Below are 25,598 nucleotides of genomic sequence, written 5' to 3'. Positions count from 1 at the left end.
GCCCTCGATCGTCCTCTTTTCCCCCGGCTGCAAGGCCTGTCTTTCTCGGACCCCATCGCACGGCCGGGTTGTCGCCTGGCGTGCCCATCTCGGCGTGTGGGCCTTGGTCTGCGCGTCGCGCTGACCTTCATGTTCGGCACGCCTTGTGACGGCGGCGGATGGCTGAGAGACGGCGACACCCGGGCCAGCATTGCAGAAGGAGAGAGAAGGCGACGCGTCATATTCGCATGGCCACGAACTGCGTACAAATGAACCATGCTATGAAATGAATGTGTTATGAAGTAGTATACCACAGCGGTCTGTTAATGCTCATTTTTGGTCCCCCAGCGTAGTGTTGCACCGTGCGCGTTCCCACCTCCCCGCTTCGACTGATGCCTCCTTCCTGTTTATATCCAACCAACCATCAATTCTTCTGCTAACCAAAGCTATTTGCTCCGCTCCCTCTTGACAAACAGTTATGGGTATTTCTCGTGACTCTCGCCACAAGCGCCGCCACACGGGTGGAAAGCGGCCCTCATACCGTAAGAAGCGAAAGTTTGAGATGGGTCGCCCGGCGGCAATGACGAAATTGGTGCTGGGACATGGGGAGAAGCGCGTACATGTTGTGAGAGGACGGGGCGGGAATCTTAAGTTCCGTGCGCTCCGCCTGGAAACGGGCAACTTTGCCTGGCGCTCTGAGACGGTGGCGAGGAAGACACGTATTTTGGACGTGGTCTACAACGCCTCGAACAACGAATTGGTCCGCACCAAGACCCTGGTGAAAAGTGCCATCGTGCAAATCGATGCCGCGCCTTTCCGACAATACTTTGAGCAGCACTACGGTCAGGAGGTGGGCAGTAAGAAAAAGAAGGCGGCGGCCGCAACAGCAAAATCGGAGGCGGAGCCCGAGAAGAAGTCCAGCCATGTGCTTCGCAAGCTTGCCAAGCGCAAAGGAGAGTTAGAGTCGCACTTGGAGGAGCAATTTGCGTCGGGCCGCTTGCTCGCTTCTATTTCTTCTCGTCCGGGTCAGAGTGGGCGCGCGGATGGTTACATTCTGGAAGGAAAAGAGTTGGAGTTCTATCAGAAGCAGTTGGCCAAGAAGAAGAAGGGTCAAAAGTAAGGGGCGATGGGAGTAGACGGGGCGAATGGCGTAAAAGCAGGGCTTAGGTGTAGTGTTGCAGGCGGTTCTGCATCTTTGATAGACGCGATAGTCCGAGAGGGCTGGGCCACGAGGGGATAGACTTCCTGGAGCTGAGGATGGACACGCGCAGTTTTGGGATAAGGAGGGGCGTCATGGCATCCTTGACGATTATGACACAAACGACAGAAGAACCAAATAAGCTCTGCCAATTAATTACGGCCTCTAGCAAGGGTATCGTCTGAAGTGCTTCATGCTTTTCCAGAGCATGTTTTCTAACGATGACTCCCAAGACATGGTACCTCTTAAAATGTGACAATTCGCACTCATTGTCTTGAGCTATTTTCTATCCTTATATCCCGTGAACATCTACTTATTTCGCTTCTTCGTAGCATTCTTTCCTCCCCAAGTTTTTTCTCGGACTTGTCCGCAGACTCGGATTTCACAACCCTGGCATTCCACAATTTTTGAAAATTTCATCCTTTCTTATTTTTTTGCATGATACGACGTTCCCTTACAAACACATGTTGGACCACGGAAGTGCTGTTTGTCGCACTTATTGCCTCAAACCAAGCCGGCAGACATCTGTGGATATACAAGTTGTCTCAGATGTCGGCGTTCTCGCATTTTTCTTTTTCGCCGCGAGTCCGCGGGTCGAAATCGACTTCAGAACTCGCCGAGCCAGATGAAGTCGACGTCTCGCGGCCTCGAGATTCATTTTCGGCTGAAGTACGCGTGGAACGATGGACAAGATCCTCAGCGGCTGCGACCCAGGCGTTGTATATGTCTTGAGAGAAGAGGACAAATTCAATGTTTCGTAACGGTGAGTTCAAACCCTGGATTGAGGAGAAGAACCGGTCAGGCTCATGAGACGGATAAAGCGAAGAGATGATGCTTCATGACAGGTCCTACCCATTGACCAACCGACAGCAGGGTCCGCCCTCTCTCAACCTCCTTCCTCTCACCTGTTCGTCGCCAAAGTCGATACAAGATTTGACAGCTATGTGTGAAGCTCTGCTGACAGGATATCCATAGATACCGCATGAAACGGCCGGAAATGCCACCGACGTCAGCCCTTGTTTCACAGCCAGATCAAGAGAACTTAGGTGGCTGGCGCGGAGCAAGGCCGCAGACTCATTGTCATTTTTATATATTGGTCCGACAGTATGCACAACATACCGGGCAGGCAATTTGAATCCTGGCGTTATGCGGGCCTCCCCTGTAGGGCACCTCACACCTGGGCGTACCTCTGGGACAGCTCTACATGCCTCGTACAATTGGGGCCCTGCAGCTCTGTGCACAGCCCCGTCCACTCCACCGCCACCCAGCATGCGTTCGTTCGCCGCATTTACGATTGCGTCTACGGAGCACTTTGTCAGATCTCCGACGCTTATCTGGAGGCTTATCCGATTGCTCAGAGGGAAACTCCGTCTTAGAATAGATGCTGCGGCCTTGCCTCCGCAATCCGCCATTGTAAGAAAGAAAATTGCGAAGGCGAAGTAGCCGACACACAGAGGCGCGAACCTCCGCGAGCTTTTTTTCGTTTCTACCTCTCGGCTTGTGAAGTCGTTACCGGTTTCAAAGGCTGCAATGGTCGAAATGCTATTGCAGTTGATGCCTGCAGAACCTCGTCAGGTGGACTATCATGAGCAAAAGGTAGGAGGTTACAAAATGATTTGATTCCCGTCTCACCTATCAAAAGCGACTGTGCATTGGTCGTGTGGGTACTGTTGACATATCGACAACGCCTGTTCAGGCGTCCTGATGCGCACCTGCTGTGCACGGGCAAGCGCTCGGCCAGCCTCACTCCGCCCCGCTTCATGGCGTCGGTTCCGGGTGCTCGCCGAAACGAAGCCGATATGGGCCGAGGGCGAGCGAGGAGAGCCACCCAGAGAACGGGGCGAACGGACCAATCAGAGGCGGCCTCTTGGCTCGAGGACCCTCCCGGATATTCGCTCTCGACCTCTGTCTTCAGACGAATCGTTCATGCTTGACTGCGTTCGCCCGAGGTAAATTTAATATCACCCTGCTGTGACCTTTCTCTGCCGTTGGTGTCCTTGACACACGCCCCTGATGGCAGCTCTTTTCTTTTTCGATCATGCCGTCTCGCCGATCGCTGTCGAAGTCGAGGCTCTAGTTCTTTCTCTGACTTACGTGACTTCGTCGACAGTACATTCGATGTTCTCCCTGCGAACACCGTGAGGCGAAGTCCGGGATCCTCTGTGTCGTGCTACAAGTGTTCTTCAATAAACTGGCCACATACGTTTCCGCGCTGCTCGGTCCAAAAGTCTGTGAAGCGTGCGCCCCCCCAAGGGACAGCAACCATTTTTGAAATTACCATGCTCCTCTGCATTCGTTTTAATAGATCTTGATCCACGCTAGCATTCAATGAAGAACCGATCAACAGCAATTGAATACCTAGCCTTTATCCTGTCTTAAAGTGCGTCTGCCTGTGCCCGCGTTAAGTCGTTCACGCCCTCTTTGTTGTCCTTTTACCCAAGGAGCCCTCATACTCCTCTTTTCATCGAACCACTCGCACAGGCATCTTCTTTATCTGTTTTCCGGTTCGCAAGCAAAAATGATTAGTCGTGGATTGCTTGCCGTAGGCCTACTGACAGCTTCGACTTCTGCAACGGTGTATTTCACAGAGAATTTCGACGATAAATGGGAGAGCCGGTGGGTGGTGCCCAGCAAGTGGAAGGCAGCTGAGGAGATTGGTGAATGGGCCCACACTGCAGGAGAGTGGTTCGGAGACGCCGCGGACAAGGGCATCAAAACCTCCCAGGACGCCCGCTTCTACGGGCTGTCCGCCAAGCTGGCCAAACCCTTCTCGAATGAAGGCAAGGACCTGGTCTTGCAGTACGTGGTGAAGCACGAGCAGCGTTTGGACTGCGGAGGCGCCTACATTAAATTGCTGGGACCTGAGCTCGACCAGGCTTCCTTCGGGGGCGACACCCCTTACCAGATCATGTTTGGGCCCGACGTGTGCGGATCCACCAAGCGCACGCATGTGATTTTTAACTACCCCGAGGCGAAGGGCGAGGACAAGAACCTACTGATCAAGACGGACGTGCCCACCCGCACGGACCAACTCAGCCACCTGTACACCCTGCACATCATGGCTGCCAACAACTCCTTCAACGTCTTGATCGACGGTGAGTCCGTGCGTGAGGGCTCCCTGGAGGAGTCCTGGGACTTCCGGCCCCCCAAGACCATCCCCGACCCTGAGCAGAGCAAGCCGGCGGACTGGGTGGACGAGGAGATGATGGCGGATCCCGCGGACGTCAAGCCGGAGGGGTACGACGACATCCCTGCCACCCTGCCCGATTCGGAGGCCGTCCAGCCCGAGGACTGGGACGAGGAGGAGGACGGCGTCTGGGAGGCGCCCATGGTGGACAATCCCGACTACAAGGGCCCCTGGTCCCCCAAGATGATCCCCAACCCGGACTACAAGGGCGCATGGGAACACCCGCACATTCCTAACCCCGAATACTCGCCCGACCCCAAGCTGCACGCCCGTGCCACGGAGGTGACGGCCGTCGGCTTCGAGCTTTGGCAGGTGAAATCGGGCACCATGTTCGACGACATCATCCTGACAGATTCGCTGGATGAGGCCACCGAATACGCCAAGGAGACCTTCTGGAAGAAGCAGGAGGGCGAGAAGGCCATGTTTGAGAAGGCTGAAGAAGAACGAGTGGAGAAGGAGAAGGCGGAGCGTGAGGAGATGAAGAAGAAGGCGGAAGAGAACGGGGAACCCTTCGAAGAGGGGGACAGCCCATTCTCTGTCTCCGACATGGAAATCACAGAGGACGAGGACGAGGATGATGAGGACTGGGAGGATGAGGAGGAAGAGGATGACGAGAACTCCTTTACCATGGAGCTCTAAGAGCGAAATGACTTTTCTCTCAGTGTAAACTCCTGATTTTCTCGTGGTCGTCTTGTGGGAGGTAGCATCTCGAGGTTTGTCGCAAATTATGAGTGTGCGCCTCCTTTATGAGGCATGAAAGCTGTTTTGTTACGAAATGATGCGATGAGTGGCGCGCCGTAGACACCAGGAAAATGTGAGTTTTCTGCTTAAAGCGAGAACCGATTGCATCAGCCATCACAAAGCCCGAGCGTGGCTCCCTCCTCTCGCCTCGGAGGATGCCGGGGAAGAGGATTGCAGTCGTTTTCAGGGTTATCAGGGCTTAATGTCAATCATAGAATTAAAATGAAACCCGAAAAGCGCGTACATGTTTTTTGCTTGCATCGCTGCGTATGCTGCTTTTACAGCCATCTCGCCGACCTGGAAAAGGCGATGCCTAGATCGGTCTCCCGGGGCTTCCTGGAATTCTTCGCGCTCCCGAGAGCTGGTGTGAAGCCAGCAAAATGCATTTGATGCGCACCCACACGCCTTCTTGGGGTCGCCAAGCCTGTAGGAGGATCGTTTCTGCACCATGGTGTCAGCCGCACACTTTTTGATTCACTTGTGATGTCTCCATGGGTATCTACTAACGGAAAACTGATGACATCTTCAGGCGCGTCGGTGAGAGAATGGCACCCACTAAGGTGCAAATCAAGTGGAATAAGCAGACTTTCTCTGAAGTTCCGCTTGACACAACGGGAACTGCGCTGACTTTCAAACAGCATGTCTACGAACTAACGGGGGTTCCAGTACCGCGGCAAAAACTGATGTGTAAGGGAGCGTGGAAGCTGGCTCTCAAGGATGACGACGACTTGTCAAAGCTTTCAATCAAGGATGGTGCGGCGGTGACGCTCATAGGAACAGCAGATGTGGTCAAGGAGCCAGTAGAGAAGGTGGTTTTTGTCGAAGACATGGCACAGGCGGATCAGGCCAAGACGGGCGCCATTCTTCCTGCGGGACTGCGCAATCTAGGCAACACCTGCTACCTCAATTCGACGTTACAATGTCTCCGGTACGTACCAGAGCTTCGACAGGCTTTAAACAGGTACACTGGGACGGGCGCCAACGAGCAACCATTTTTGACGAATGCCCTTAAGGACACGTTCAATCTACTCGATGGCAACACGGAACCTGTGCCCCCTATGCAATTCGTCATGTTGCTGCGCCAGCAGTTCCCTCAGTTCGCCCAGCAGTCTCGCGGTCACTTCATGCAGCAAGATGCCGACGAATTCATGAACGAGCTTTTGACGTCGCTCGCGGCCAACCTGCGCGACGCGTACGGGCTCCCCTCTCTGGAGGACGCCGGGAATTTCGTCGACGCCTTGTTTGGGATGGAAGTGGAGGACACGTTATCCTGTGCCGAGTCGGAGGCCGAGAAACCGGTCGTGAAGAGAGATCATGTACGGAAGCTGGTCTGCAACATCCAGGGCGGTGCTGGCAGCGACGTGAAGATCAACTATCTGCATGAGGGGGTGAAGTTGGCCTTGGAGGGGACGATCGAGAAGCAGAGCGAGGTTCTGGGGCGCGACGCGGTCTGGAATAAGACCACCCGCATAGCTCGTCTGCCGCGCTATCTCTGTGTCCAATTCATGAGGTTTTTCTGGAAAGCGACCCCAGACAGTCAGGACCACGCCGGTGTGAAATGCAAGTCTCTGCGGACCGTCACCTTCCCCGAGACCCTCGACATGTTCGACTTCTGCAACAAGACACTCCAGGACCGGCTCATGATCACGCGCGGAAGGGAAGTGGACGACATCCTGGGCAAGGATTCGAAGAAGAAGGGCGACGGCCTTGGTGGAGACGGGGGCGACCCGGAGGCCAAAGGCGAGGAGAGCAGCGGCAACGGCAGTTCTGAAGAAGAGGCCGCGTTGCAGGCGGCTCTGGCCATGTCCATGGCGGATTCTGCAGATGCAGCTGTGCCTCCTGCTCCCTGTGGTCCAGGTCTGCCAATGGATTTCAAGGGCTTGTACGAGCTCTTCGGCGTGGTGACGCACAAGGGTAGGACGGCCGACGGGGGGCACTACATGGGCTGGGTCCGTCAGAAGGGGGACGACTGGCTGGTGTTTGACGACGAAGACGTGTCCGAGTGCAAGACGGCGGAAGTCCTACAGCTTTCAGGGGGTGGGGATTGGCACATGGCCTACCTCTGCTTCTATCGCTTCAAGGGCACAGGAGGGGTTGCAGACGAGAAGGGGTCCTCTAGAGAGGGCAAGGAGTGAGCGGAGGGATGATGTACGGTGAGACACTGGTCAGGCAGACGCGTGTAGCGGTCGCTTTCGTGAGAGGCGAGGAGTGCGGCTCCGTAAGGAGAGGGTCATCGGTTCTCGAAAGCATATGTAAAGAAGAAAGACCGAACATGCGCTCTTGATCTGCATAACTATCACAGGCGTCGTGATGCGTGCTTTTCATAATTTCGGAATGAAACTTGTCGTGCGGCATTCAATTCTTAAGTTGTCTTCTACATACAAATGGTCATTGTTGTTCTTCAGTTATTTGGAGTCCCGGGCTGGATGTTGGGGATTCTCTCTAATCGATAGACAATGGAGTCAAAAAGGGTTTACGAATTATAAAAAACAGTCAAAGCGATACTGGACACGCGCCACACGACAATCCACACATCAATTGGCCAGTCTAGTCTAAGGTCAGCCAGCGGAATACTATTGAGGTATTTTCTCGGCCGAAATGTCGATGAATGCCGGCAGAAACCCGCCTCTATCGGTGCTGCTGCTTTGCCCTTTCTCCATCTGAGCCGTGAACGCAGTGATCGTTGCGGCGTTCACAGGAGGCGCAGGACCAGCTGTCTTGGCGCTGCCATCCGTATCGCCAGCGGCACTCCCTGGCCGACTGGCAATGACTTGGACCCTGCCTGTGGGAGCCTCGTCCGTGACCATGACCATTCGCTCCTGCTGCTTGATGAGCCAGTCGCTGGTAGTGGTGGGGTCCTCGAACCAGTCGCCCAGCTCCTGATTCATGGCGGTCACCAGCTGGGAGATCTGCTCCGGCAACCAGAGGGCGCGGGCCGTGATCCAACTTTTGACCCCAGCCCAAGAGGAGGGTGGCGCCCCAGGCTTATGGGCTGTTCCGGCCGACTCCCTGACGGATGAGGCAGCAACGAAGGAAGAGCTGTCTGGCCTGAAGCACGTGTTGCGGATTTTGCAGAATTTGGAGGGGTCGAGACCGTTGGCACGCGCCACTTGAGAGACAGCCGGCATTAGCTCCGGGGGAAGCTCGGGCGTGCGGGCGTAGACGAAGGCACCCTCATAATTCCCTTGGAGGGTGTGGCCCGTGTAGAAAACGAACTTGTAGTCCGGCAGCCCCACGTCCTCCGGCGAATTCTCTCCGATCACGTACCAATTCTCCCAAAATGTGAGGCCAAACATGCGGCCGACCGAGTGCATGGATCGCCGGGCGCCGGGCCCGTCCCCCAGCATCTCCTCTGTCACGTGGTTCTCCCAGAAGCCGGGAGCGCGGGGGCGGGGCATGCGGAAGGAGACATCGGCAAGCATGATGTTCGGCGCCCCTGGCTTGGGCGTGAAGTGGTTCACCTGGCAGTCGAAGCAGTCGTAGCGCGCGTCCATCCCCATGACCTTGTACCACCGGCCGTTAAGAGACCGGATCTCGAAGGTGGGCGAGCTCCGCTTATCCAGGCCCACAGCGTCGGGGTCCGTCCAGGTGGCTCGAGAGCGATCCCGTGGCACGTGTACGCAGTCCTGCTGCTCCACCGCGCAGTGCAGAAAGTCGTCCAGCACGCGGTTGCCGTATTTGGCAAAACAGGCCGTCGAGCACGTCCCCTCGCCCTTGCACTTGGACAGACAGGAAAGGCCCTTCAGGCAATCGGGATTGTTCAAACAGTCATGCGTGGGCAAGGAGCACTTTTGTACAAAACATTTTGGGTCGACACCGACCTTATTCCCCTCTTTCGCATACTGTGCTAGCTCATTTTCTGCGCGAGCCGGGTATAATGGTCCTGGACCGTTGAGAATTCCTCCTCCACTGACGCCCATCCAGCCTCCACTCAATATCAACAAGGCCACCTTAGGAAGATAGCTTCGGAGATGGTGCACAATGGTGATAGCTATATCCGGTGTGTGTGATGTGTCCGATGACAGTCTGGCAGGCTGCGTGATGCTTCGCTTTCCTTTTCTTTCCTCATAACCTACGTCATGTTCTCGAAATGCGCAATTTTGCTTGCTAATCCGCGCTCTATTTTCGGCCATCGTCATTGTCATTGCGCTGACGATTCTCGGCCGAACTCGAATCGAGCAACGGGGGATGACGAAGGCTGAACCGCCGAGCATGAGGCCAAACACCACCTATTCAGTTTTTTCATTGATTACAAGAAGTATAAAAAAAGTACAAAGGTTGCAATGAGAGTTTGGTTTTAAAAGTAAAACTGGTTGCATGCGATCAAGAGCACACGATGCAGCGTCAACTTGAGCCAGATGCTTGGGTTCTCACAATTCAAGAGCAAGAACCCCAAAATTTTCGACTTACCATGCTCAAGACCACATTTATGGCGAGTGTATAGGATAGCATGGTTCTTCTCCGCCCACGTCGCCTCCGTTTAGTTCTTATTATTTCCTCCCTGCCTTGATGCACCTTGTCTCTCATGACTTCCTTTTTGTTCTCCCCTGAGCAAGGGCATAGGAGAGGCATGGCTACCTGACACCTTTTCTCCAACCACACCAATCCACCACTGACGTCCCTCCTCAAATATTGCGTTTCGATTGATTGTGAGTGCGCGAACACGGATACTTTAAGTGTTGAGACGCTCCTGTCATAACGAGCACGGGCGAATGTGGTCGAGAAGGATCGTGAGGTACGGGTGCTTGGGGACTGAGCGCGTCCACAAATGCGGGCATCCCGAACGAAAACACAAGCCAGCAGCTGCCACAACCGCGAATCGTGGTATTGACAAAGATTGGCAACTCGTGCTTCATTTTTCGAGAAAAACGGGGTTGGTTACCTCCCCCTCCCAGCAGCCAGGCTCATTGAAGTGGAAAGGTACATACCAGACCGCGCTTAGCTAGCAGCTGTGGCGAGCCCTTCTTATGGCGATCCTCCTTGCACTCCCTCACTCTCGATCCTTCCGCCTCGATCTTGCTCGGTCATGCCCGTGCCGGCTAAGCGGATGGCGAGTGAGCGGAGGAGACCGGCGAGCCATGCGACGGGCAGTGCTTGCGGCCCTCCGGGCGTTATCACACTCTTTGAATACATCTTTGAAATATGTATATTTTGTTAGGGGAGAAATACAATACTCGGTGGGAAAACTTGCCGATCATACGTTTGTGGCTTCATATGCCCCGAGGGGTGGCGTAACAGAATACTTCATGCCATTTCCGAAGCGGGTAAGCTCTAAGGTCGCGCTTCCTATTCGCAGTGCACTTTGCATTCTCTTACATTTTAGCTACATCAACATAAATCGTAGGACATTCCTTGGCTCTTCGGATAAAAAAGCGAAATTTCTGGAGCTTGCCGCGCAGCAATGCGCCTGATTGGATGCTGATTGTAGCACAAGGCTGGACATTTTTAACCCATTATGACGCTCTCCGTCGCGCAAGCTGAAAATGTACGTGACAGTCGTCCGTAAGATGGGCTCTGTACATACAATTTGCGGTGTGTCTGTAAATCGCCTTTAAAATTTCATCCTCACAAACGCTCTTTGATTGCTGCGTGCAATTTTCTTGATGCTATAACTCTTCTCTTTGGTCCGTTGTGCTCGTACAGATGCTAAAGCGGCAGCTCGAGGAGCGTAAGCGAGGCCCCGGCTATGGTCGCCTACCGCGACAAGTGACCATTTGCGGAGGTGGGAACGGAGCGCATGTTTGTGCTGGATTTTTAGCCTGGAAAGGTATAAAAGTGAACGTCTTGACACGCCGACCCCGTGAATGGGCTCCATCCATCGAGATCATCACGCAAAGTTCCTCGTGGGAGGCGAAAGGGACGTTTGCGGGGACCTTACATGTGGTCAGTGACGAGGCGTCTCGCGTCGTTCCAGGTTCGGAGTACGTCATAATTGCGGCACCCGCAAATGCACATCCGGCTCTTTTGACCAAGGTGGCGCCGCATCTCGATTTCGGGGCAAAGATCGGAGCTTTGTTTGCTCAAGGAGGCTTCGATTGGGCTGTAAAGCATGCGTTCGGGACTGAGAAGATTAAGCGAATCGGTGTCATGTTCGGTCTACAAAATATACCGTGGATCTGCAAAGCCGTCAAATATGGCCATTCTGCACGTATCTTAGGACCCAAGAAGGGGCTGTGGGTTGCCACCTACCCAGTAGAGGCTCGCGACGCGACTGCTCGCGACCTGGAGAGCATGTTTGATATCCCCTGTCACACTTTGCCGAACTTCTTGAATCTGACCCTCACTCCGTCGAACCAGATTATTCACCCAGCCCGCTATTACGCAATTTTTCGCGACTGGGACGGCAAGCGAAGCTACAGTAGGCGCGAGCTGGAGGCCAGGGAGGGCCTTACGCTGTACAAGGGGATGGATGAGTACTCAGCGGAGTGTCTCGCTACCCTGGACAACGAGCTGCAACAGATTAAATTCGCCCTTCTTCAGCAGTTTCCCCAGCTTGACTTGTCTTACGTCATGCCTATAGGGGAGCGAATCGTCAATCAGTACGGTGATGACGTCACCAATAGATCCTCCCTTCGTCAAATTTTTCGCAGCAATAGAGGGTACTCGTCTTGCCTGACGCCTCTAAAGGAGCAAAGCCCGGGGCGATATCAGCCGCTGGTGGAGTCAAGGCTCTTTTGGGAAGACATACCTTATGGCTTGGTCATCCTCAAGAACCTGGTGGAGCTCCTCGGCAACTTCCCGACTCCAGCCATCGACTTCATGATTCGGTGGCACCAGACGTTTATGAAGAAGGACTACTTGCTGAGCGACAACCAGCTCAATCCGCGCCTGCTCCACGAGACGGGGGCACCCTGTAAATACGGCATCCATCGGGTAGAGGAGATCGTTGAGACTTGTCTGCCGCGCGAGCTCTTGGGGTACCGTCATCCTCGCTCGCGCATGTAGTTGTTTGTATCCCATTTATTTGCCCGCACCATCCGCGGCTAAAACTTGGTGTGTATATCTATTTTTGAAAGTACTCAATGGCGAAAAATGATGTTCATAGATTGATCGAAAGAAAAAGCATTTAAATTACCGATATACCGGGGCCCTTGGAGGCAATGCTTCGGAAAGTGTTTCTTTCTCTGAAGGCCAAAGTCATCCGGACAAAAGCCATCCTCGCTATGTGTTGGGACGTCTAGTCAAAAGAGCAAGACAACGAGCGGGGGACAACCCCGTTTGTTGATGGCAGGAAGTCATGTACGCGAAAGAAGGCTTGCTTCTTTCTAAGGTAGTTTTAACAGTTGCCGAGTCTTCTTGGAATTATAACCATCGTGCCATCCGCGAAAGGTCATTCTTGTGGCGCAATTTAGCTTGGCCGAAAATTACGCGGAACATCTAGTCCAAATTTACCCGGTGGCTCCACGTACGACGCAAACAGACTCGCTTGCTCCGTCTCTAGGAAGTCGAGAAGTCCTTGCAGGTATGTGCGTGCGACCTCGATCTCTCTCGACCCAGGTCTCTCGACCTCCATCCCCACGGGGGCTTCACTATTCATCAGGGTATCGGAGCTCTCTTCGTCCACTCTTTTCTTGTTGCTGGTACTTTTCTGAATTCCCAGTAGACGAGGAGCGATAGCAAGAAGGCGAAGGAGGTGCTCCGCACCCCATATTTGATGAGGAAGCTTGGATTTCCCTCCGAGCTCCAGCAAAGATAAGTACTGGTCCATTTCAAATCTGTACAGTAAAACGTTGCCCAGAGCACCGTCGAACAACGTGCAGAGTCTTGCGCCTAGGCCCTTGAAATCTCCCAGGGATGCGGCTGGGATTGACCTCTCGTACATTCTGACCACCTCCCCCACGCTGGGCCACTGAGGGTTCGACGTCTGTTTCCCAAGACGAATGTTCTTTTTTCCATCGTGGCGGGGCAAAGCGCCGACAACACACCTCCGACGAGTGATAGCGAACCAGTCCTCGCACAATTGTTGCCGCAAGGCGCCTGGAATGACCAAAGTGAGAAGCTGCCCTTTCAGCCACAGCTCGTCGAAAGTCAGCATGGAATCCGTATCCTCCTTTACTGACGCAGCCAGGTGCTTCTCAAGGCTGTGCTGCACCCTGGCATTGCCTCCCCCTCCGAGGGCGGGGTCGCGGGTAGACCCCCGGCCCACCGCCGCATTTGACGCGCTCCCTTCGGCGCCTTGACGCTGACTGCGAAGACTTCGCAGGGTCCCTGTTGGAAGCGCCATGGCTTCATTCTCCTGCGCCCTCGGTGGGAAAGGATCGGTGTGCTCGAGTGCATCTGCGGGAACGACAGTGACGATCTGCGAGACGGGGTCGAGCTTGTTGAACGCCGCGGGTCCCTGCAGCTGGAAACTGATCGAGTAACAGCCGGGAATTTTGAATTGCGGAACCCGAAAATAGTACATGCCACCGTGCGTTGCTTTCCCGGCCTCGTCGTACAGGACTTCTTCCTCACCGGTTTCCTTGCTTGTCGTTTCATTGGAACGCCTCGCCCCCACAGAGGCGATACGGTAGCGCAAGGGAACTTCCTTGAGAAGCTCGGGCAGGATCCGATTTCCCTTGGCGCTGAAAACAGTCAAGGCAAAGTACTTGTCGTTGCGCGAAGACCACTTGAAGGCTTTCATGAGCACATCGGGGGGCTTGATTCGGATTAGCGCGTCCAGCAACGCGCCCTTGGAATGCCTGTCCGCCACAAGCTCTAAACGGTGCGGAGCCTCCCGAAGGCTTCCGCTCTGTCGCGCTGCTGCCTTCTCGGGCTTAGACTCCTTCTTTTCACCGTTTGTGTGGACCTTTTCCGCGATTGCGTTACCGCCCGTGCCCCTATATTCGAAAGTTTTCCCAATCCGAGCTTTGGCTGTGGAGGCAGCCGCGCGACTCGGCCGTGCCAAGGTGACGGGGTCCAAGTCATCCCCGTGGCCCAGGTCTTTGCTTTCACTCTCGACACGGCTCGTCTCGCTTTGTGCGTGTATAGCACGAGGCCGTCGTACTACACCCTTGGCATGCGAATCACGTACGTGCTCCTCATTGTCTGTTGTCACAGAACCATCGCGTCCACGTTTGGAATTCGATTTTGCTTTCAGCATCGCCCCATCGCTACGACCTTGACGTTTGGGCATTTTTTGGTTTTTCTGTGCTTTGCAGGACGCCGTTGCTGTTTCTTGTTCACTTGTCCGCGCGGGAGGCAAAAAAGACGAAGACGCCTTATCTACCAGAGCATTGGAGCAGCCTTCTTCTCCTGCAAAAAAATATGAAGGAACTCTTTAATACATTCCACCAATCCCACTCTTCCCTTGGACATGGGACGTCGGGTGCCGTGTGATCACGAATGAAAAGCGGGCACCAGTGCAAGTATGTGTCGCGCAAGAGCAACCATCCTCGGCGACTTTGTTCCGGCATGCATGATGCGACCAGCCCGACTTGCCGCGGGGCTAGTGATGTCGAGAAAGCAAGTCTCTCAACATTGGATCGCCTTGACGATCTAGGTGTGATAGATGCGGGTGCCTTCCGGTTATTGGACCCTGTGCCTGATGGAGGCATGGTCGCGGAGATGGCGGCAAGAAAAGGGACGGGGGCGCAAGGCCGTGAACGGGAAGGGGAAGTGCCAGCGAGGCGTCGAGCCCTCCCAAGCATTGTCAAGTCCTCTTTAACAAATGGTTGTATTACTTACATTTGAACACAGGAGATGACTGCAAGGCACACAGGAAGCAGTGAGAAGAAGGACCTATCCAGGGCCGTGGCCTTCTTGACGCTGGAGCGGGTGCAGGGCACTTCAGACAAGCTGAAGACAGATTTCCTCCTCGGCAAAGGTTTCACAACCGATGAGATATCCGACGCGATGCTTCAAGCTCGAGATGTCATCGAAAAACGTAATAAGTCGGCAGCACGGGTACACTCCGTAGGCGGAAATCAAACTTTTGGCGCAGCAGCACCGACGCCTGTGAGTAGTATTGCGCACGTCCTGCCCGAGCCCAATGCTAAAGCGAGTTCACTTGTCACGCTGCGTGGCGGCGCTCTCTCCTTCGTCGCGTTAGGAAGTAAACCCTACGACGGCAATACGAGTCCCAGTTTTATCGTGGAGAATTTGCTGAAAGATTTAGAGAGGACTCTGGTTGCACCTGTCCCGGCAGACGGAGGGCAGCGTGATATTGCACGAGATAAGGCAGATGTTGCGGTCATATGTCTCTCAGTGTACGGTTTACAAGACTGCGAAAACGACATCCATGCAATACTGGACAAATGGGTAGATCCTCAGGCGCCACCAGCTAGGTTTGTCGTAAGTGCCCCTACTGAGAAACGCCATGCGGCGCAGCTATTGGCAATCGTGAGAGGGTAGCCATAATTCGCACGAACACGAAATACATACATGCACAGCACCTAATTAGATACTATGATAATATCAAATTATGACTAAACAGCAAGTGTAAGGATTTCATGAGATTGTCATTTGTTTTAATAAATGTAATGAAAAGCTTTGCTGGATCTAGACTTCAAACGGAAACAGTCGTATTCATGCTTAGAAATTCATGAAAGCAAAACAACTCTCTGCGTGAGCCCCTCCACCAGCAGACGCATGATTTGGTGGGCTTCACAGCATAGAAGTTTGTGCAGGCTTCCTTCAGGCCTATATGAATTTACCCTCGCCTACTGGCTTAGATATGACTTGTGTCAGAGTGCAATAAAGTAGAATCAGGCAGGAAATTCCCTACAGTAGAATAGACGCGGATCTTGTGGGCATTTATCGGCTTACCGACTGCGCCCATGTGGGATGTCTCCATCTAGAAGTTGGTCTGCCTAGGGTACCCGGACCTTTCTCCGACGCCTAAAAGCATCGTCTAGCTGGCGTTGTCCTGCTCTGTGTCTGGCTCATGACGATGAGAAGACGTAGTCTTCAATGCCTATTTTATGGAGCCTCGATTGGAACGTTATGTAATCAAGATTGCGCATTAGGCTCTTGTTTTGGCTTTTTTGGAACGTTACTCATAAGTATCCTGCCCAACCACACCCGTGTGACTTGGAACCGATGCTACATGTGACTCCCAAACCAATCGCTCAGCCTTACAAAAGCAATGTGTAGCTTTTTTTTTGTTGATAGCACATTTTTCTCACGTAGCCCGCATGGCTTTTCCAGGCAAGAACGCTGCGTACAGAATGCGGGAGGCGACTTGAGGAGCCACTTTCCTCCTGCTTTCTGCCCGGGCCCGACAAAGGCATGCTCTCATTTTGATACCGCCCGGGTATCGGACACAAATACAACGACGAAGTATATCGCACCGTAAGCACACCACTTTTTCGACGGTGCGACGCCATAAGGTCGTCGGTGGGGGGGGGCGGGTGCTCAAATGATGGGTAGGAAAGTGAACCGTGGCGAGATTCCGTCGGATGCAGCGACCAAGCTTCTGGTGGAGCTGGGCTGGGATTTCGACTGTGACCCAACGCATAACACCCAGCACCAGGTCTATCAAGCCACTATGCCGGACCTGCCATGGGAAAGCCTCGGGCAAAGAAAACAACTGAACGCCTTCTTGAGCGACGCCATTGTCAGGGGAAAGTTGGTTTGCACTCGCGATGAACTACGGGCGGAGGCTGCGCGCTTAGCTTGTAAATCCTGTAAATCCCTCGTTGAAGATGCCATGGACCGCTTTGTGGAGGCTAAGTCATCTTCTGTCTGCCCATCACTGAAGATGACGAAGGCCGCGGGAGCCTTGGGTGACAGCTGCAGGAGTGGAGAGGGGGCCTTGGATACGAGCGAAGGGATCGTCAAGCCCCAGGAAACGGAGAGTCAAGACGACGAAGGTTCGTTACAAGCGATATCACAAGAGTTGGTGAATGTCGCAGACCTTAGTTGGAAAATAGAGCCCGTGGGGGGGGGCATTAGCTCGTCCCAGCTGGAGCAGCTCCAAGAGATCGTGAAAATGAGTGCTGCCACTCCTGAATCTCTCTCCTTATCAGGCAGCGACCGCCTGGTAGCCTTGCTTGCCGAAGAGGGGGGAAGTAGTAAGGACGGTCACGATATGGCAAAAATAATGGAGACCTTGTCCTTTGCAGATGGCTCGGGGAAAAAAAAAAACAAAAAGAAGAAGAGGAAGAAAGCCGTGTCTGTTGCTGCGCAACCGAGCGCCTCCGTGGGACGACTAATACCCCATACATCGCCTGGAATCGTTGCAGACGATGGTGACGTAATGGGGCAACTGGAGGGTGGAGGCGGGGGCGGGGATGACGAGGTCATGCATTGCCTGGAACGAACGGGACAGGAGGCAGTATGGAGCGAGGGGACAAAGGGCAAGGAGGGAAAGGTCGACGGCAACGGGAAGCGCCGAGAGGGGACCGAGGTTAGCAAAAAGCTGCGGGAGAAAAATGATGCGGGCAATGGCAATGACCCAAAGCAGTCAGGAAAGGAGCGCAGCACTGAGGGGGACACCAGCGAGCACGAGGGACAGGCCGCGGCCCTGAGGCTATTGGGCGGGGAGCATGCTGGCCATGGAGCGGTGCAGACAGCGGGAGAATGGCTGCGTGAAAAACTCGCCTCGCTCGTTCAGCACTATCGCGGGTTGATGGAAGCGGGCGCGGCAGCCGACAGGATGAGCGAGCTTACCGCCTCCGAGAGACGCGGCGGACGGGATGCGGGTCTCAGCGCGGCTGGGTCCGGCGCCTCCAACTCCTTCCTTGAGTATCAATTACAGCATCAAGCGTACAAACTTCCGCAGCTGCTGCAGACGCAGGAGGCTCACCTTCGCCAGTGGTTGCACACACTGACGGAACTGGTGCGTTCCCTGTTGCGCTTGGAGGCGTGCCTGACCCTGGTTGCTGGCCAGAGCCGTGAGGTTCTCAGCCGCCTTATCAAGTGCATTTATGCGCAGTACGAGAAATCTATAGAGGAGCTCATGCAGGTACACATCCAGGGCCGGAAAGCTATGCTGCGGGTGCTTCCAGCCACGCTCGCTCAGGAATTTTTCATCATCCTGAATTATCCAGCACCGCCCGAGGCGCGGCATATGTCCGCCCGACATCTTGAAGAGAAACGCCGAATTGTCCTGCGCCTTCATGAGCTGGTGGCGCAGTATCTATTGCCGCAATCCACGGACGAGTCTCCGCTTGCTGCTGGCCAAGGGCTGGCAAATTATGATGGCCGGCGGACTCGAGCTCTCCTGGAGCGCTACATGCACCTGGGGCACGACCCGATGGGTTTCTTCAAAGGTGACTTTTGGGATATAGTCGAGAAGAAAGAGGAAAAATGCTATAATTTGCGTGTGAGTTTGCTGGCTGGCACACAGCCTAAGTCCCATCGCACAGAAATTTTGCAGGAGGCTCAAGAGCATGAGACCGCTCTCCGAGCCACGGTCACGGAATGGGAAGGGAAGCTTCAGGATCTTTTCGAAGCTACTTCCGCTGCTTTTGAAAAAGAGCTGGCGGTAAGCTGCTTTCCGCAGTCCCTTGAAATGGCTGAAGCACTTCGTGGGCGCCAAAGGGCCTTCATTGCGGAGTGGGAGGCCCATCGTGAGGGGTACAAGTTCCAAGTCACTCTCAGCCAAGAGCGCCTTCAGGAGGTGTATGCCGCCAATCACGAAGAGAAACTCCGCCTCCGCCAGCGCAATGAGGCCGCGTTGGTAGCGGAACACGAGAATAGCACGGATGCACGCAAGCATCTTCCTGCCAAGGATACCGCCAAAGATACTAGGAGCGGTACGGACAATCCCCTACCGAACGGGGGCAAAGAGGGGCCTAACGATGGTGGAAAGGGCGGCAAACCGGGCATAGAGGCTGTCACAGCTATGAACATGAACTCTCTATTACAACAAGCACAGTTGCAGCAACTTGAGCAGTGTCTGGCATTCCGCGTGGTCGCAGTCAGGCACATGACACAGCGCCTGCGCCTGGTCCGCGGCCATCAAGCCTTCTTAAAGACAAACTTGTCTCGGCGGGCTATTGTGACCCGCGCGCTTTGCGGCCAATCGTCTGATGCTGCTACCAAAATGCGACTTCTTCTAGCGCGGCTTCTCGTACAAAAGCTCGGCAGCGCGTATGGTGATTGGCAGGCGACGTTGATGGAGCAAGAGCTCTCAGCTCAGGAAGAGAGAGATAAACAGCAGCAGCTCTTAAAGAAAGGCGGTGGTGCTCACAGCATGACTATGGGGAAAAAAAAGGGCTCTACGAGGGTAGGAACTCTCACCGGGAAGGCGGCTTTGGCAGTAAATGGTAGAGCGAGCTCCCTCATGGGCAAGGAGGGACTAGCAGCGAGCTCTTCGTCCGCAGGACCTGTGTTTACAGGCACGGAACCGACCGCGGAGAGCTTTTGTTGCCTCGATCGCGGTGATTCCACCCAAGCTGGCCCCGACAGGATGGAGGGTGCGGCTTCCTGCGTTTTCCTGTCCAGCAAGGAGGTAACAAAGCCCAAAGGGAAGGGGGGTGCGGAGGGAGAGATGGGAAATGCAGCGCAAGCGTCTTTCTTGTCGTCAGGCCGATCAAGCTTGAAGGAGTCGAGGCCCCTGCAGTCTCCGTCATGGATTGACTCGCAAGGAAATTTCTTAACGTCGGCGCGCTCACTTGCTCACCACCAGAGCGAGGCCGCTGCCTCTGGCGAGTGCGATGGCCTTGAGCTTGGGTGGATAAGGGTCTCCAGCAGGGAGGGGAGGCACCGCGCTCTCACGAGGAAGGAAGAAAAGCGACACGAGCAACTACAGGAAGATGCAACACTTGCTGCAGAAGAGGAGCATAAAGTACCCAAGTTAAGGCCCCGAGATCAGAGAGAGGAAGAGCAGAGAAAAGAATCAGCCCAAGAGCGAGTAAAAGGGCAGCACGGTGTGGAAGCTGGTCGTTTGAGTCTGCGAATTTATCGCGGCGAGGGCAATGGCGCGCAGTCACAGTCAGCATCATCACCTTGGACAGCACATTCTGACACGAATGCAGAGGTGGCACGCATAATCCCGTCGTCCTCGGCGCCACCGTCCCCGCCGTCAACGAATGAGGAGCGACCTCATGAGACGCGGGAGGACCCACTATCTTCCTCCAAGTTGGCCGCCACTTCTACGCACGCTACAAATCTGGAATCTGTGGACAATTTCTCAAAAACCGCTTTTAAAGTCGATGTGCGCGGCGGGAGTGGAGGAAACGGGAAGGCTCTGAAGGAGGATGATGTGGTTTGCAAGGACGGAAATAGTTTGGGTGGAAGGGACCTGCAAAGAGCCACGGGATCTGATGCCTTTGACCCAGGTAAAGCGGTGGAAGGGAACGATGAGGAAGATGAGGATATAGGGGACGTGGAGATATTGTTTGGCGCTTTTGGAGGGGTCCAAGAGACTCGGGGCGGGGAATGTGAGTCGTATAGTGAGGGATGCGAAGACTTTCAAATAAGATCCGGGGGCCCTGAAGAGCAGCACATGTCCCCTATCGACGTCGAGACCCCTGTGAGGATGTCACACTCGCGGGGAAACACCCAGCCACCGATGGACGACTTCTCGACCCAGCCCTCGCAACCACTGCTCCAGCTGCCGGTCGCCGAACGGTCGCAGCATCACCTCATAGCACAACGTGGTCGGGACGTTGAGATGGACGTGGCGCAAGACCAAAGCCATCGACGTCACCAGGACGACGTGTCTTCATCGCCACATTTGGTAGCCTGTCCTCCGTCGCACCCGCAGACTCACGTTGGTGCTCAATGGCCCGCGGTACCCTCCTTTCATCAACCTCTACCGGATGTGAATGGGAGCATCACAGCTCCTCTCGCGCGGCCAGAACTAGCGCATTCTGGTATTTATCCGACGCAATATTCGCACGCGATGGGGAAGGTGCACCCACATATGGTAGAGGGGGGGGGGCTGCCGCCCAATCATCCGCCCTATCAAGGCTACTTTCCGTCCGCGCCCTCCCCTTACTTCGTCGATGTTCCGCCTCCCAATACTCCTATTTTTGCAGTCTATTCCCATGACCTGGGCCCACCTCTTGTGTACCAAGAGCTGCAGAGCGGGCAGCGACGGGAATATCCAGGGTCTGGGACCGGCATGGGGGACAACCATTTGACGTCGACGCAAGAGCAGTACGGCCCACCGCACCAAGGGCGACAGCACCATTATAGTCGGTACGCTGAGCAAGGATGCTCGCTGTACCGCCAAGGCTTCTTTGATGGGTCCTCTCCACACCCCAGCCGCCTCCGTCATTATCAGGGCGGCGGGCCTCCCTCTGCCGTCCACCCGGCCTATTCGCTGCCCGTGCACCACGCGATCGACGTACAGCAGCGACCACTTCCCTTTGCGTTTCCACGAGTCGTTCGTAATTCTCCTTGTCGGGGCAATCCCGTTTTCACAGCCGCACCGCCTTATTCGGCAATTTCATGTGAGGAAGGTCGGCTGCCAGGAGGGCCCCGCGCGCTCCTCCGCGGGGCAACGGAGGCGGGGTGGAGAAGAGGGAGAGTGTCCAGAGGAAGAGGAGACGAGGAAGGAGGCCGGGGACATGCACGGGGCCGCGCCACTTACTCGACTGCCGGTCGCAATGCCCGATGTCAGGGTTTGCCACCTTCCGGTGAGGGAGAAACGAGTTCGAGCAACAAGCAAGACGGGTGCCAACATAGTTATCCCGTGCCCATTAGTGGTGTGGGAGCACAGGCTGAAGAAGACACCGAAATAGCGCGCCAGTTGGTCGTAGAAAGAGTGGAGGGGTCACATGAAGCTGGCATAGCCACGGGCGCCCATCTATCCCACCCTCCGAAGCAGGAGTCTCGAGTCAAGCTTCCATCGGACCGCATAAAATCGCCCTCCAACCGATCGCAGGCGGGCAGCAGGGTGTTGGTTGGCGGAGGGCTCGCAAATAGGATGGGTCAGAACCACTGCTACCTAAATGTGGTCGTTCAAAGCCTCTGGAGCATTCGCGCATTCAGGAACCGCGTTTGTCGCGACACAGACACCTCGATGCTGGTCAAATCGAATGAAACTGCACACATGTGCAAATTGCATGAAGCCTTACGAGCAGTTATGGAGGGGCTCTCCGACCAAGAAGCTAATATAGCAAGCCATGAAAGGGGAGAAGATACCACAATACCCCCCCCGGTGGTATCCGTTGATAAATTGCGACAAGTCCTGAGCGAGATGGTAAGGCAGAAATCAAATCCAACTCCTGCCTGTGGAAGTGAGATATACGTTCACGACGGAAAATTTCGCGCTGGGCATATGGACGACGCAGTGGAAGCCTTTGAGGAAATACTGCGCCTGCTGGGTACAGGAGGCGAGGAAGGCCGTCTCGTGGTGCGGGATTCCTTTTGTCTTCATTTGCGGGAACTCATGTTTTGTCCCACCTGTGGTAGCTCTTCTCCAAGCCCCGCTCGGGATTATGACACCAACGTCTTTTACGTCCCTGTGCGGTCTTTGATCGAAGAAGCCGCTCGACGGGCATCAAGCAAATCAAATTCAATTTCGATCTCAGAATCTGTCGGCCTAGATTTTGGTTCATTGCTGCAGGACGCTGGGTCCGGGGACTTGTACCGATGCAGGAACACCGAAGCGTGCCCTATTGCGCGGCGAGGAGAGAAGCGCGCCGGTCATCGATATTTGGTGCGAGGGCCCCCTTCAGTGTTTTCGCTGGGGCTCGTGTGGGACAGCTTGAAGGCAGATCCAAGGGACACTCAGGCGCTCATCGATTTATTATCCTCAACAATATGCCTCAAACATTTCAAGTTGCCCGTAGAACATCAAGGGGACGACGACGTTGAGCAGCAGGGGGAAATGATAGGCGTTCTCCGCGGCTTTTTCGCGTTCCATCCTCAAAAGCATCATTACGTATCCTTTCTTCTCTATGACGGGACGGGCTGGGTCTGCGTAGACGACGGAAGGGCATATGCCCTGGGACCTCACTTAAGTGATGCCTTAAAGGAGTGCACAGAGCAGCAGTACCAACCAAGTCTACTTTTTTACGAAGCAAATTAGGGAAAGATAAGGTTGCCGTGCGCTTCGACTTTTTCATCATTAAGGGAGGCCTTACAAGAAGATGAAGCTTCGAAAAAGAGTGTATCTGAATAGGTAGAATGAATCAATCGGTAGATACACTTAAGTAGAAAACAACTTGGAAAACTCACTTGACAGCTCGTGAGGAAAATGTTAGATTTCAGAGCTATGTATGTCTAAAAAAATGGGTCATGGTTGGTAAGAAACAGATAGAAGCCTTCAAAGCTTCAGAACTCGGCCGTCAATACTGTGATACTATATCTTTGTGCTTTGATTTGTTACTTTGACGGGTGCTGCTTGCTTGTGAATGTTCACCACGGCCAGAAATTTGCTTTAAAGATTGTGGTTGTCGTCCTTAAATCCTTTGGAGACTAGAAACAGATTTCAGACATTATTGTACATGAGCCTCCGAAATTTTTTATATGCTTTCTGTCGACCGGAGAAGGGATGAACAACATAGCTGCACTGCATAAAGTGATACCATCTCAATGCGCTTGGATCAATATAAGCGGGAAATGTAATGGTGGTCGCAAAATGCGTCATAGGTGACTGACACGTCGTGGGCTTCTTGCAAGGTCTGCCGCGATTTCCAGTACCTACAGTTTCTTTTTTCCGCCACCGAGTGAGTTCAGGGTAGTCCCCAAAATAAGCCTTGTGAAGTGTACAAGAAGACTGCAATATAAATTCAGTCGGACAATGCTCTACCTTGCTGTTCCCTAAGGAGCAGTCTGTCTGCTTGCGATTTTAATTCACGTCGAGGCATACGCATCAGCAGGAGTGCTACACATGAATATGCAATGGGGCATCCTTTTGCCTTTCCGTCCAACAAAGCTTGGTCGAATTCTACCACTTTTCATTTCATCCTCCACTTCCCGAAGGGCACTTCTTTAATTGCACACGTCTCAATGTGCACCATCTTCCCAGATACTTCTCGACCGTTTCTTTCATAAGCTGTCGCTTATTTCTTCAGAGTATCAGCTTTCCTTAATTGAGGCTGTAAGTTCTCCTGGCACAAGCCTCCTGGTCCATACTGGGCGAAATCGCTTACATCCTTTGCATCGTCTTTGCCGGTAGCGTATCCAGTATTGCCCACGGGGCACTGCGATCGATAATGCGCGATCATGGCGCCCAGTTTGCGGCCCTCTGTCCGAGATTTCCCCAGTCGCTTAGCTGCGTTGCGGACGGGCTTACCACGTTGCCCGGATGACTTGAGAGCCTTACGGCCCTGCTCCTGCTGCTCCTCCCGCTCCTCGCAGGCTTGCATGAGCTGATGTAAGCTTTGCAAAGCCTCTTCCCGGAATGTTGTCAAATGACCTGGACAGCGCTCGCTCACGCGACGTTCCAGCTTGTCGTAAAGCGCCATCATTGTGGGGCCGGTCTCTGTCTCGTAGAAGATGTCCGCCATGTACAGGCCGAGCTCGTCTTCAAGATCTTGCTGCGAGATAAAGTTGTTCACGAAACGCATTAAGTGTTTCTGAACACGCCCGCTTGCGATGGTTTTGAACCACGGTAGTGCATCGTCACTGCCCTGACTTGTGATCGTATTGTGCGTAGACGTGTCTGGGGTAGGGTGGTTTGACGACTCTCTTTTGTCTTTTCCATGCTGCTCCTGCCATTGCACATCCGCTCGACCACTGCTGCTCGGAGGGAAATCACAGTCCACACCGTCGGCGAAGCTGTGTCCCCGCACTCTCCACATCACGCCGCCCTCGGAGCCTCGCGGGACCTCCGCATGCCCACCGCTGGAAGTTTTATGATATCGTCGTGCTTCGAAGTGACGGGCATACTGTGATTGGATCGCAATGAAGCTTATCGTTGTGAGTACATTGGAAGAGATCAGGTCCTCACGCACGGGCCCTATTTTTTTTTCACGTTCTTCCTTTTGCATGCCAAAATTTACTTACCCCCGGATAGCCCGATTCAGTCACTGGTATGTCCCCAGCGCCGCAGTGCGCGATGTTTGGGGGTCTGAAATTCGATGTCGATGAGTAGTACTGGTAATTATGGTTATGAGCAGGCGCCTGAAGGTAGTCCTGAGACTGTATGCCCGACCGCGCGCTATCGTCATGCTTGAGCCCTCGCATTTCGGCCAGCGGCATTGCGCATGTAGGAGGCCGATGCTCGTGCAATTGCTTTTGGTGCGTTATGTCAAAAAGCGGGGGGCTTTGGTCTTGGTGAAAGGGGTTACGGGAGTTCTGACTGGGGCCTGGAGGGACGCCGGTGGAGAAGGTTGCGTCAGGTCGGGACTGGAAGAGGCGTTGAGGAGGCGCCAAGCCCGCGCCTTGTGCATCTTCCGTAGATTCAGTTGCTTCAATTAGTCGATACGGTGGGTCTCCTTGCTGCAAACCCCCAGGCGTAGTGTGTGACCACCGACTCGAGAAAGAGGAAGACGACGCTGTCGGCAGCCGCCCCTGCGCATGCCTCGGTGGCATGTAGTGCTCTGACAGCCCGTGTGATGCACCTCGCGATTTCGCACGAAAAAATGCACCGCCTTGCATAGAACTCTTTGCTACATTGATCGCCGCCATCATGTCCGAGACCTCTCCTACGTCCTGGCCACATCCTCT

General features: G+C 54.3%; 7 protein-coding genes across 7 annotated transcripts; 5 read left to right on the top strand and 2 right to left on the bottom strand.

The window, feature by feature from the left end:
* Positions 1-450: 450 nt before the first annotated feature.
* RP-S8E (small subunit ribosomal protein S8e) lies at positions 451-1,027 on the top strand (the record flags this gene model as incomplete). Its single annotated transcript, XM_005856233.1, has 1 exon — positions 451-1,027. A coding segment is annotated over exon 1 (570 nt), but the record flags the coding sequence as incomplete, so codon positions are not given.
* A 691-nt stretch (positions 1,028-1,718) lies between these two features.
* NGA_2111400 (uncharacterized protein) lies at positions 1,719-2,694 on the bottom strand (the record flags this gene model as incomplete). Its single annotated transcript, XM_005856240.1, has 2 exons — positions 1,719-1,953; positions 2,083-2,694. Coding segments are annotated over 2 exons (843 nt in total), but the record flags the coding sequence as incomplete, so codon positions are not given.
* Positions 2,695-3,654: 960 nt separating this feature from the next.
* Positions 3,655-5,341, top strand: CALR (calreticulin; the record flags this gene model as incomplete). Its single annotated transcript, XM_005856216.1, has 1 exon — positions 3,655-5,341. A coding segment is annotated over one exon (1,349 nt), but the record flags the coding sequence as incomplete, so codon positions are not given.
* Positions 5,342-5,612: 271 nt separating this feature from the next.
* On the top strand, positions 5,613-7,389 carry NGA_2103000 (uncharacterized protein; the record flags this gene model as incomplete). Its single annotated transcript, XM_005856235.1, has 1 exon — positions 5,613-7,389. A coding segment is annotated over one exon (1,628 nt), but the record flags the coding sequence as incomplete, so codon positions are not given.
* A 12-nt stretch (positions 7,390-7,401) lies between these two features.
* On the bottom strand, positions 7,402-9,799 carry NGA_2007800 (violaxanthin de-epoxidase; the record flags this gene model as incomplete). The annotated part of the gene is made up of 2 exons (XM_005856218.1): positions 7,402-9,334; positions 9,516-9,799. Coding segments are annotated over 2 exons (1,940 nt in total), but the record flags the coding sequence as incomplete, so codon positions are not given.
* Positions 9,800-10,261: 462 nt separating this feature from the next.
* NGA_2081600 (octopine dehydrogenase) lies at positions 10,262-12,187 on the top strand. The gene is made up of 3 exons (XM_005856229.1): positions 10,262-10,369; positions 10,450-10,590; positions 10,749-12,187. Exons 2-3 carry the CDS (start codon positions 10,561-10,563, stop codon positions 12,048-12,050), a joined length of 1,332 nt encoding a protein of 443 aa, XP_005856291.1. The 5' UTR covers positions 10,262-10,369; positions 10,450-10,560; the 3' UTR covers positions 12,051-12,187.
* A 5,416-nt stretch (positions 12,188-17,603) lies between these two features.
* NGA_2077500 (ubiquitin specific peptidase 54) lies at positions 17,604-23,278 on the top strand (the record flags this gene model as incomplete). The annotated part of the gene is made up of 1 exon (XM_005856227.1): positions 17,604-23,278. A coding segment is annotated over one exon (5,410 nt), but the record flags the coding sequence as incomplete, so codon positions are not given.
* Between the last annotated feature and the right edge of the window lie 2,320 nt (positions 23,279-25,598).

Source organism: Nannochloropsis gaditana, assembly GCF_000240725.1.
Source record: "Nannochloropsis gaditana CCMP526 unplaced genomic scaffold scaffold018, whole genome shotgun sequence".
NCBI classification, from domain to species: Eukaryota; class Eustigmatophyceae; order Eustigmatales; family Monodopsidaceae; genus Microchloropsis; species Microchloropsis gaditana.
This window is presented reverse-complemented; position numbering and strand designations above follow the sequence as displayed.

Coding starts and splice junctions, on each gene's coding strand:
- NGA_2081600 (XM_005856229.1), top strand. CDS start 10,561: ATGACGCTCTCCGTCGCGCAAGCTGAAAAT. Junction 10,591..10,748: donor CCGTCGCGCAAGCTGAAAAT/GTACGTGACAGT, acceptor GTGCTCGTACAG/ATGCTAAAGCGGCAGCTCGA.